This window comes from Coregonus clupeaformis, chromosome 10 (genome assembly GCF_020615455.1).
Source record: "Coregonus clupeaformis isolate EN_2021a chromosome 10, ASM2061545v1, whole genome shotgun sequence".
Taxonomy (NCBI): Eukaryota; Metazoa; Chordata; class Actinopteri; order Salmoniformes; family Salmonidae; genus Coregonus; species Coregonus clupeaformis.
In genome coordinates, this window is record NC_059201.1 from 50,958,336 (window position 1) to 50,971,179 (window position 12,844).

Sequence of the window (12,844 nt, forward strand, 5' to 3'; positions counted from 1 at the left end):
TGTGACACTCTCCACACAATAAAGTTGTCTGTGTAAAAATGTATTGCAACATATTATACAGTATGTGTGACTCACTTTAAGGGGTGTTAAGATATGGAATGTCACTAAAGTCTACGTTAAAACCCACTTTTCCCACAACTGTGAGTCATTCAGTCACTATCAACACAGACTCGCCATATCTGACAGTAAAAAGCTGCACAATCTGCTGTATGAGGTTTAATGTGTATAGAAGGACTGGCTTACAAGTGCAGTTGGTCTGTGTAAGATTTCATTGGTCATATTGAAATACGCCTCTTGATTTTGGGAGAATATGACTAATGGAATATCTTTGCACTATATACTGTATGTTAGCTCACTAATACAGTTCTGGGCATTAGAAAGTTACTTTTTCCACACGCAAAATGCCTGCTGCAGCAAGGTACATTCTTAATGGTGACAAACTGTTAATGATAATGCCAAGCACCAAGTTCATTAACAATCATCTAACAAGAGCCCATTCCCAGACCTGTACTTTGTTTTTGTACAATTAATTATGAATTTTGAAGAGGTTTTTGATGATGCAAAGAATGCATTCTGCACTGGTCAGATGCATTGAGACTCTAACATAAATACATTTATAATATGAATGGTCAGAATATCATTATAACAGCACATAATGCTGCAAACAAGGAAAAGCAGCTCCAATCCCTGTTATGTAAGTTTTGTATTCTCTCAAATTCACTCTGTGTGCTGTAAATATGTAACATGACTCTATTCTTTTTCTCCAGCATTCTGCGCTCCCCTACTGCATGCTAGCCAATCACAACACCCCTCGGACCCTCCCCTTTCCAGATAAAAAGAGGGCCAGGGAACAGTGAGCTCCATCTGCACGAGTCTCTCTCTCTCTGCAGCGAATCTCCCAGTCTCCACAGACCACCTACTGTAGCACTTGCTAAAACCAAAGTCATCATGTCCACCAGAGCTGTGAAGAGCACCAGCTACTCTGTGAGGTCCTCCTCTGCAGGCATGGGGCCTCAAAACTTCAGCAGCAACTCCTTCTCCGACGGCTATGGCGGCGGCGCCAGACAACAGAGCTACAGCGTCCGCAGCTCTTATGGGGGCGTTGGCAGCAGTGCCGGGGGTGTGGCAGCAGGTGGCTATAGGGTAGTTGGGGGGTACGTGGCTGGTGGGTCCGGGCAAAGAGGGGGCGTGATGGAGTTTGGGTATGCGGGCATGGGTGTTGGTGGTGGTTTGGGAATGGGTGGTGGTATGGGGATGGGGGGTGGGAAGATGACATGTACGGGACCCCCTCAAATCACCGCTGTTCAGGTGAACAAGAGCCTGCTGGCACCCTTGAACCTGGAGATCGACCCCAACATCCAGGTGGTCCGCACCCACGAGAAGGAGCAGATCAAGACCCTCAACAACCGCTTCGCTTCCTTCATCGATAAGGTCAGTTACTCATGAGTTCTGATCACACCAGGGTCAAATGCATAGTGCATGCCAAATACTTTCATACACTTGAGCTGAGCTTGATTTAGCTTGTCTTTTACAATGGTGGAGTAGTCCTGAAGGTGCAAACCTCGCCCACTCTGCACAGCGGTCAAGCTAAATCTAACTCACATCAGGTATTTTACAGCATTGCACAGTAAAATACCTGACCCATGTCTGGTTTGTATTAACTTGGCCTTTGGGAAGGGGCAGATTCACTTGTGATTTCGGTCATCTGTTTTGGATTTTTTATGTTAGCTATAACAATTCCTTTTAACTTCATCGAATAAGCTCCCTGCTCCAGTCAATCCGTACTGAATATACATTGTGTGCAAAACATTGTGCACAAAACTGAATGTATATTGTCAACAAAACTATGGAAATACATTCTAAGACTAATTGGGTACTATTTAGGCATGCAAGAATATAAAATACAAACTTGGTTTTCAACAGAAAACCCTCCCGCACTGACCACTCCCCTTTTACTGTAAAATAAAGAGTGGCATGATGGGCTCAATTGGTAGAGCATGGCGCTTGTAACGCCAGGGTAGTGGGTTCGATCCCCGGGACCACCCATACGTAAACATTTATGCACACATGACTGTAAGTCGCTTTGGATAAAAGCGTCTGCTAAATGGCATATTATTATTATTATTATTAAATAGGGCCAGAGGCACAATATGTGGTTGGTTGTATGAATACAGAGTTTGTTGTTTGGAAACCCCTTCTAGAAATTAACTACTGACTCTTAAGTCCACAAAATGATATATGGTGACACTTTGTTGTCTGCAGAATTTGTAGGCTACTAGGGATTTGTTGTTGGGCAGGAATCTATCTTGTCACAGGATCCTGTCTGCTCAATGTGCCATTGTGGCCTACACACTCAAACAGGATTTGGCAGGTTCACTGTCAGATATATCAGCCCATTCCTGCACAGGGCTTATCAACTGTCAACTACATTGATTACATGTTTCAAGCATCCCTTATTTGTAAAGTACCAAAGAATTCAAGGATCAATTTACAGGTTAAGCCATAAATCAGTTATGTTTACCGCCAGGTTAACCTATGTGCGGCATTCGACCCCTCCTCGACCCCTCCTCCACACCTTAGAGATACACACCTCCTCTGTTCTCTCCTCCATGCTTGTGTTTGAGTGGAACCCCACCCAGGGGCAGGGGGTCAAAAGAAAACACTTGAACAACATGAATCATGTGTGTAACTTTGATTGAGAAAGAGTGCCACATCATGCTGAAACACGGTACTCTGCTTCAATGACACACATTTGTTTGTTGGCCATTCATTAGTCTGTACATAAATTCACACTTTTGCTCCATCCATTCATGCATAATATATATACATTAATTCATACATTAATTCATCCTGCCATTCATTCATTTGTTTGTTCGTGCCTTCCATCCATCCATCCACCCTTCCTTCCTCTCTCACCTTGGCCATCCCTTCCTTCCTTCATTCATCCAGTCATTCACAAGTTTCAGTCAATGACACTGACCATTTCCCTTTTTGTCCCTGCAGGTGCGTTTCCTGGAGCAGCAGAACAAGATGCTGGAGACCAAGTGGAGCCTCCTGCAGGACCAGACCACCACCCGCTCCGACATCGACGCCATGTTTGAGGCCTACATCTCCAACTTGCGCAGACAGCTCGACGGCCTGGGCAACGAGAAGATGAGGTTGGAGTTGGACCTGCACAACATGAAAGGGCTTGTGGAAGACTTCAAGACCAAGTGAGTGGGTTTGACATTAAAAGTTAAAGGGGTAGTTCACTCAAATTTGATTATTATTGAACTACTTTCTTAACTTATAAGTGGTGTATGTTGTATAGTTAGAATTAAAACATTTTGACTAGGAGGGACCCAAATCTGAGTCTCAAATACAGTGTTATGATTTCAAGGAGCTATTGTTTTTGATTGAATAAATTCAAATCTTTAATCCTAAACGTTCTTTAATTTTAAGCTTGTCAGCAATGTTTCTTGTTTGATTGATGGGCTTGCTCTATTCTCAGATATGAGGATGAGATCAACAAGCGTACTGAGTCTGAAAACAACTTTGTTCTCCTCAAGAAGGTCAGTAGACTAAATAATTCTACAAGCCCCCCTACATGGATAACTTACAGTGCATTGTTGCTTAACCACAAAAATTGGCTGAAGTAGAAAAGTACATGAACCAGGTATGTTCTGCTATGCTTTCTCAGGATGCAGATGCTGCCTACATGATGGAGATGGAGCTGAAGGCCAAGCGGGACTGTCTTACTGATGAGCTTGAGTTCCTCAGGACTATCTATGACGCGGTAATGTACCACGTCTATATTGCAATGGGAGAGACTGACAGAAAACATTTGAATGCCTAGCTCAGGGGTCTCCAACAGGTCGATCGCAAGCTACCAGTAGCTCGAAGACCACCTATGAGTAGCTCGCCAAACAATTCTGAAAGTACATGCAATTTTCATGTGTTCCACCGCAAAATGTGATAAGCAAATCTCACTAGTATCAGACACTGCAAGCTCCCAGCTACTATTTAATCAGCGGAACTTGACATTAAGATAATGGCGTCGGAGGGGATGGCTGCCGTTTTACGGCTCCTAACCAACAGGGCTATTTTGTTTGTAATTTGTTTTGTACATAATGTTGCTGCTACCGTCTCTTATGACCGAAAAGAGCTTCTGGACATCAGAACAGCGATTAATCACCTCGAACTGGATAAAGATTTTTCTTGAATGAGTCCGATACGAAGGATATACTGCTTCTCCGAGACCAGGCCCAAATCCCAGTCATTATCGAGAAGAAAATACAGAAATACAGGGGGCGGATATCAAATCAAATCAAAATTTATTTGCCACATGCGCAGAATACAACAGGTGTAGACATTACAGTAAACAGCAAATAATTAAAGAGCAACAGTAAAATAAAATAACAGTAGGGAGGTTATATACAGGGGGTACCGAAACAGAGTCAATGTGCGGGGGCACTGGTTAGTCGAGGTAATTGAGGAAATTTTTACATGTGGGTAGAGTTAAAGTGATTATGCATAAATAATAAACGGAGTAGCAGTAGCGTAAAAGAGGGGGTGGGGTGGGGTGGACAATGCAAATAGTCCGGGTAGCCATGATTAGCTGTTCAGGAGTCTTATGGCTTGGGGGTAGAAGCTGTTAAGAAGCCTTTTGGACCTAGACTTGGCGCTCCGGTACCGCTTGCCGTGCGGTAGCAGAGAGAACAGTCTATGACTAGGGTGGTTGGAGTCTTTGATAATTTCCAGGACCTTCCTCTGACACCTCCTGGTATAGAGGTCCTGGATGGCAGGAAGCTTGGCCCCAGTGATGTACTGGGCTGTACGCACTACCCTCTGTAGTGCCTTGTGGTTGGAGGCCGAGCAGTTGCCATACCAGGCGGTGATGCAACCAGTCGGAATGCTCTCGATGGTGCAGCAGTATAACTTTATGAGGATCTGAGGACCCATGCCAAATCTTGAGGGAGAATAGGCTTTGTCGTGCCCTCTTCACGACTGTCTTGGTGTGTTTGATGTGTTCGGGGTGCCTTGTGAGAATTCGTCGGCGAGTGGGTAACCCGCCTCTACCATCCGTTCTATTGTCCAACGTGCAATCACCGGAAAATAAACGATTATATCCGTTCGAGACTATCCTGACGGACATAAAAAACTGTAATATCTTATGTTTCACTGAACAACGACACGGATAATATAGAGCTGGCTGGGTTTTCCGTGCATCGGCAGGACAGAACAGCTACGTCTGGTAAGACGAGGGGTGAGGATGTGTGTCTATTTGTCAATAACAGCTGGTGTGCGATAATATTAAAGAAGTCTCGAGGTATTGCTCACCTGAGGTAGAGTACCTCATGATAAGCTGTTGACCACACTATCTACCAAAAGAGTTTTCATCAATATTATTCTTAGCCGTCTATTTACCACCAAAAACCGATGCTGGCAAAAAGACCGTACCCAACGAGCTGTATAAGGACATAAGCAAACAAGAAAATGCTCATCCAGAAGCGGCACTCCTAGTGGCCAGGGACGTTAATGCAGGCAAACTTAAATACGTTTTACCTCATTTCTACCAGCATGTCACATAAATAATATAAATAATATGCCATTTAGCAGACACTTTTATCCAAAGCGACTTACAGTCATGTGTGCATACATTTTTACGTATGGGTGGTCCCGGGGATCAAACCCACTACCCTGGCGTTACAAGTGCCATGCTCTACCAATTGAGCTACAGAGGACCACGTGTGCAACCAGAGAAAAAAAAAAACTCCAGACCACCTTTACTCGACACACAGACGCATACAAAGCTCTCCCTCACCCTCCATTTGGCAAATCTGACCATAATTCTATCCTCCTGATTCCTGGTTAAAAGTAAAAACTAAAGCAGGAAGTACCATTGACTCGCTCAATTCGGAAGCGGTCAGATTCAGGACTGTTTTGCTAGCACAGACTGGAATATGTTCCGGGATTCATCCAATGGCATTGAGGAGTATACCACCTCAGTCAACGGCTTCATCAATAAGTTCATCGACGACGTCGTCCCCACAGTGACCGTGCATACATATCCCAACCAGAGCCATGGATTACAGGCAACATCCGCACTGAACTAAAGGCTAGAGCTGCCGCTTTCAAGGAGCGGGACACTAAACCGGACGCTTATAAAAATCCTGCTATGCCCTCAGACGAACCATCAAACAGGCAAAGCGTCAATACAGGACTAAGATTGAATCCTACTACACCGGCTCTGACGATCGTCGGATGTGGCAGGGCTTGCAAACTATTACAGACTACAAAGGGAATCCCAGCCGCGAGCTGCCCAGTGACGTGAGCCTACCAGACGGGCTAAATGCCTTTTATGCTCGCTTTGAGGCTAGCAACACTGAAGCATGCATGAGAGCACCAGCTGTTCTGGATGACCGTGTGATCACGCTCTCCATAGTCAATGTGAGCAAGACCTTTAAACAGGTCAACATTCACAAGGCCGCGGGGCCAGACGGATTGCCAGGACGTGTACTCCGAGCATGCGTGGACCAACTGGCAAGTGTCTTCACTCACATTTCCAACCTCTCCCTGACCGAGTCTGTAATACCTACATGTTTCAAGCAGACCACCATAGTCCCTGTGCCAGAGAAAGCGAAGGTAACCTGCCTAAATGACTAACGCCCCGTAACACTCACGTCAGTAGCCATGAAATGCTTTGATTTGATGGTCATGACTCACATCAAAACCATCATCCCGGAAACCCTAGACCCACTCCAATTCGCATACCACCCCAACAGATCCACAGATGACGCAATCTCAATCGCACTCCACACTGCCCTTTCCCACCTGGACAAAAGGAACACCTATATGAGAATGCTGTTCATTGACTACAGCTCAGCGTTCAACACCAAAGTGCTCACAAAGCTCATCACTAATCTAAGGACCCTGGGACTAAACACCTCCCTCTGCAACTGGATCCTGGACTTCCTGACAGGCCGCCCCCAGGTGATAAGGGTAGGCAACAACACATCTGCCACACTGATCCTCAACACTGGGGCCCCTCAGGGGTGCGTGCTTAGTCCCCTCCTGTACTCCCTGTTCACCCTTGACTGCGTGGCCAAGCACGACTCCAACACCATCATTAAGTTTGCTGATGACACAACAGTGTTAGGCTTGATCACCAACAACGATGAGACAGCCTATAGAGAGAAGGTCAGAGACCTGGCAGTGTGGTGCCAGGAAAACAACCTATCCCTCAATGTGAGCAAGACAAATGAGCTGATCGTGGACTACAGGAAAAGGAGGGCCGAACAGGCCCCTATTAACGACGGGGCTGTAGTGGAGCAGGTCGAGAGTTTCAAGTTCCTTGGTGTCCATATCACCAACAAACTATCATGGTCCAAACACACCAAGACAGTCATGGAGACAACACCTTTCCCCCCCAGGAGACTGAAAAGATTTGGCATGGGTCCCCAGATCCTCAAAAAGTTATACAGCTGCACCACTGAGAACATCCTGACCGGTTGCATCACCGACTGGTATGGCAACTGCTCGGCATCCGACCGTAAGGCACTACAGAGGTTAGTGCGTACAGCCCAGTACATCACTGGGGCCAAGCTTCCTGCCATCCAGGACCTACTGTATATACTAGGCGGTGTCAGAAGAAAATTGTCAAAGAATCCAGTCACCCAAGTCATAGACTGTTCTCTCTGCTACCGCATAGCAAGCGGTACCGGAGCGCCAAGTCTAGGTCCAAAAGGCTCCTTAACAGCTTCTACCCCCAAGCCATAAGACTGCTGAACAACTAATCAAATGGCCACCTGGACTATTTACATTGACCCCCCCTCGCTGTTTATTATCTATGCATAGTCCCTACCTACCTCGACTAACCTGTACCCCCGCACATTGACTCGATACCGGTACCCCCTGTATATAGCCTCGTTATTGTTATTTTATTGTGTTATTTTTCATTTTTTACTTTAAATATTTTCTTAACTCTATTTCTTGAACTGCATTGTTGGTTAAGGGCTTGTAAGTAAGCATTTCATGGTAAGGTTGTACCTGTTGTATTCCGTATGTGACAAATAAAATGTGATTTGAATTTGATTTGATTATCCCACCCCTGGTTAGCCAATATTAGCTTAAAAAGTCAAACCTAAAACAATTTCCAGCAATATTGCCCCTTTCTGTCCGTGTGGTGTGGGAATTTTTCTATCACTCTGTGTGTAGCCAATAGTGATGGGTCGTTTGCGAATTAATGGCTCTTTTTGAACTTCTCTTTTTGGTGAACGTCAGGAACCGAATCGCATATGTGAAAGAGCCATTCATTTGGCTCCCTGATTTGCGTACTTTTACTATTGCTTTTTGAGCAGTTATCTGGAGATAAATTATAAAACATTCTCTGAGGATGATAATTCCTCAGTGCAGGAACTATATAGTGAGGAGTCGTCCATTTTTTTTTGTAGGCCATCTAATAATTTGGTCAGGTAAAAATGAATTTGAACTCACATTTCACGTTCTGACATAATGGTAGGCAACGTTTCAGGCTTTTAATGAGAGATTTACTATTCTTTCATGTTTTAGGTCAATATCTAAGCATTACTGAACGAAGAGCCGTTTGGGAGCCAAATTAACTTATCTTTTAGGTGAATGGAGCCAAATGAGCCGGCTCACAGAAAAGACTCGGAATGCCCATCACTAGAGCCAGTTGATGTGATAACTGGCTTGTGGGTTGACAGAAATACTGTTAATGGCAAAGTAGGCTTACCTGGCAGAAGTATATCATGAGTAAGTTTATCGTTTGTATCTATTATGTGTTATTTGCTAACTTTACCATGAAATGAGCAGCAGCGATACAGAACCATCACTAGACAGGAACATTAGATGGCACACTAGATGTGAAATTAAAGGGCAAGATGCCCAATTAAAGGGGAATTACAGACCAACATTTTTTTTTTCTGATGTGAATTAAGCATTGACATTTACTCAGAACATCCAATTTCGCTGTTTCTCGATAAACAATTGTAATGTTGAGACTGAAACCCCCAAAAAAATCTTAAACCAGGAAAAATAAAACTGAGAAAACATAATTTGGGAAAATATAAAACAAAATATGGCAAAGAAATCACTGATTTTTTTAGTGGCCCCCTAAGAGCTTTTTATTAATCATTATTTTACCAGGTACACTACCAGTCAAACGTTTGGACAAACCTACTCATTCAAGGGTTCTTCTTTATATTTACTATTTTTTACATTGTAGAATAATAGTGAAGACATCAAAAGTACTTAATAACACATATGGAATCATATAGTAACCAAAAAAGTGTTAAACAAATCAAAATACATTTTATATTTGAGATTATTCAAATAGCCACCCTTTGCCTTGATGACAGCTTTGCACACTCTTGGCATTCCCTCAACCAGCGTCATGAGGTAGTCACCTGGAATGCATTTAAATTAACATTGTGGAATTTCTTTGTTGTGATAAGGTAGGGGGTATACAGAAGATAGCCCTATTTGGTAAAAGACCAAGTCCATATTATGGCAAGAACAGGTCAAATAAGTAAAGAGAAACGACAGTCCATCATTAATAGAAGACATGAAGGTCAGTCAATACGGAAAATGTCAAGAACTTTATAATAATAATATAATAATAATAATAATATGCCATTTAGCAGACGCTTTTATCCAAAGCGACTTACAGTCATGCGTGCATACATTTTTTTTGTGTATGGGTGGTCCCGGGATTTGAACCCACTACCTTGGCGTTACAAGCGCCGTGCTCTACCAGCTGAGCTACAGAGGACCACAACTTTGAAAGTTCATTGGATTTTGAATAAATTGTGTGTAGAGTATTTTTTATTTATTTAACTAGGCAAGTCAGTTTAGAACAAATTCTTATTTACAATGACAGACTACCCTGGCGCTGCTGGGCCAATTGTGCACCGCCCTATGGGACTCCCAATCACAGCCTGATTGTGATATAGCCTGGAATCGAACCAGGGTCTTTAGTGACGCATCTAGCACTGAGATGCTTCAGACCGCTGCGCCACTCGGGAGCCCATGCTTTATGAAATCTAAAGGCTTCTCTCCATCCTCTCTTGGTTCTTCAGGAGCTGCGTGAGCTGCAGGGCCAGATCAAGGACACCTCTGTCGTGGTGGAGATGGACAACAGCCGTAACCTGGACATGGACTCCATCGTGGCCGAAGTGCGCGCTCAGTACGAGGACATCGCCAACCGCAGCAGAGCTGAGGCCGAGACCTGGTACACGCAGAAGGTAAGCCCCTTCTCCAGTGAGGCACCCGAAACCCCTCACGCCTACGTGACCTTTCCGAGATTCAAAACTGGCTATGCTCCAATGTCCATACTAGCATATCACTGAGAATGGATGCCCAATGCCTAAATGGAGTGCTAGTGTGGAGACCAGTGGAGGCTGCTGAGGGGAGGATGGCTTATAATAATGTCTGGAATGGAATCAATGGAATGTCTCAGGTATCCACTCTGCTAGCCAGAAGCTAGCATTGATGGATGACTTCACTGTTATGTTATGTCTCTATGTTTTGGCTGCTGACAGTAACGTGATTTTGTCTCTGTAACAGTATGAACAGATGCAGGTGTCAGCCAGCAACTATGAGGACGACCTGAAAAACACCAAGGCAGAGATCGCAGATATCAACCGCAAAATCATGAGATATCAGTCTGAAATTGATATGATAAAGGGTCAGGTGAGTGCCACATTATGTTCCTCAATAAATATGTATCCCAGTGTATTTTTATGTAACACCCCTGGTGTGGATAGACTTTCTCTCCTACTCAGTGGTAGGGTAACCAACATCTACCAATACGAACATGACTAAAAACATTGTTTGCCTGAAAACAGCGCGGCCACCTGGAGAACCAGATCGCTGAGGCAGAGGAGCGTGGTGAGCTGGCGGTGAAGGATGCCAGGCTTCGCATTAACGACCTCAAGGTGGCCCTGCAGAGAGCCAAACAGGATATGACCATGCAAGTACGCCAGTACCAGGAGCTGATGAATGTCAAGCTGGCCCTGGACATTGAGATCGCCACCTACAGGAAGCTGCTGGAAGGAGAGGAGAGCAGGTACGAGACTTGGGGCCATGTTCTTTTAGATTAGTCACAGGAAGGAGGAAATCATTCAGGCATGAGAGCATTAAAACATTGTGTTGAATGACCAGACTCTAAGATTAGGAGAATTTGATAATGACCAATTAGTTCATTTGCTGACTGAACATTCCCTTCTCTCTCTCTCCTCTCCTCTCCTCTCCTCTCCTCTCCTCTCCTCTCTCTCCTCTCCTCTCCTCTCCTCTCCTCTCCTCTCCTCTCCTCTCCTCTCCCCAGGCTGGTGAATGGAATCAAGTCGGTCAACATCTCCAAACAGTCTTCTTGTAAGTGAATGCCCTCACACCCCACAGCTATGCTGTTTCACTTATTGTTTATTACTTATGAATGTACATCACAGGAGGTTGGTGGCACCTTAATTGGGGAGGGCAGACTTGTGGTAATGGTTCGTGATATGGGTGTCCATAAGAGTCCATAAGAGGAATGAGTGGAATGGTATCAAATACATTAAACACATGGTTTCTATGTGTTTGATGCCATTCCATTTACTCAATTTCAGCCATTGTTATGAACTGTCCTCCACTCAGCAGCCTCCACTGATGTACATTGTACCTGTCAAATAAATGGGAGAAATAAATAACACAAATCCATGTTAACTCCAATAACCCGACGTGTTCATTTCCACTTCCAGCAATGAACTACAACTCTTACCCCCTGGAGAGCAGTCGCACCACCAGTTATGTCAGCGGCTCAATGGGGGGATACAAGGGCAGCAGCACCAGCTACGGAATCAGCACTTACGCCAGTTGCCATGAGAGCAGCCATGTAGGCAGCAGCTTCGACCTGCCTGGCAGCATCACCCTGGGAGGCACCAACGGTATCCAGGTCTCTACCAGCAGAGACGTGGATGCCAGCATCAGCCTGGGAGGTGCCAAAGGCACCAGCAGAGACGTGGATGCCAGTATCAGCCTGGAAGGCAGCAACAGCATGGCTACCAGCAGAGACATGGATGCCAGCGTCAGTGTCGATAGCAGTTCCACTGTCCCAAACACCAAATCCCAGACCACCTTCGTCAAGACTGTTGAAGCCGAGGTGACCTTGAATGTGGCTTCTGATGCGGCGTCCGACCATGCCGAGGAACAGCCGGCTGAGAGCGACGAATGAGGAGACTTCATCATCACGGGCGACGGTGCAGTTAGTTTACTGTAGATCTATCTGTCGCAGATTTGTGCTTCTCCAACCTACCTTTCACCCTTCCACTAGTTTCACTTTTCTAGCCAAGTTATTACTGTATTTACCTGCAGAACAGAACAGTGACATGTCAAACAGGCTACATATATCCACCTAGAATCACAGGAAGTCGAACTGTATCCTCAGTCTAACTGTAACTTTTCCTACCCACAAAGGGTTTGTTTTAAATTGTAAAAGCCCCATGAAAGTCAGCCCCTAGTGTCCATTCAAGTCACCAGCAGGTGTCATTGTGGTACATGTTTTTCTCTCTGCTTGCTCTGAGACCCATTAAAGTACTTGGAGAACAAACAACCTCTATGTGCTGTGACATTTATTCTATGAGTGTCCATAAGAGTCATTTTATAGGGGGATGCTGTTATCCTTATGCCCACCAAAAGGGACAATTTCATGAAATGTGTCCATGTCATTCACCATTCACCAACAGCATTTTCATAATATGGAATGAAGATTCTATAGTTGTCAATGGAGATGAGGAAAATATCAAAACACACAACAACAAAAAATGAAACACTTTTGTATAAGAGATCAGAATGACAGACAGAGGTT

General features: G+C 44.6%; 1 protein-coding gene across 1 annotated transcript; it reads left to right on the plus strand.

The window, feature by feature from the left end:
- The first annotated feature begins 856 nt into the window (after positions 1–856).
- On the plus strand, positions 857–12,589 carry LOC121575535 (keratin, type II cytoskeletal 8-like). Its single transcript, XM_045223079.1, has 9 exons — positions 857–1,431; positions 3,004–3,212; positions 3,491–3,551; positions 3,680–3,775; positions 10,080–10,244; positions 10,567–10,692; positions 10,848–11,068; positions 11,327–11,373; positions 11,739–12,589. Exons 1-9 carry the CDS (start codon positions 949–951, stop codon positions 12,209–12,211), a joined length of 1,881 nt encoding a protein of 626 aa, XP_045079014.1. The 5' UTR covers positions 857–948; the 3' UTR covers positions 12,212–12,589.
- Positions 12,590–12,844: the final 255 nt, after the last annotated feature.

Bases quoted from the DNA above. Each gene is read 5' to 3' on its own strand.
- LOC121575535 (XM_045223079.1), top strand. From the start codon at position 949: ATGTCCACCAGAGCTGTGAAGAGCACCAGCTACTCTGTGAGGTCCTCC. The intron at 3,552-3,679 runs GTCAGTAGACTA...ATGCTTTCTCAG, and splicing joins ACTTTGTTCTCCTCAAGAAG to GATGCAGATGCTGCCTACAT. The intron at 10,245-10,566 runs GTAAGCCCCTTC...TCTCTGTAACAG, and splicing joins AGACCTGGTACACGCAGAAG to TATGAACAGATGCAGGTGTC.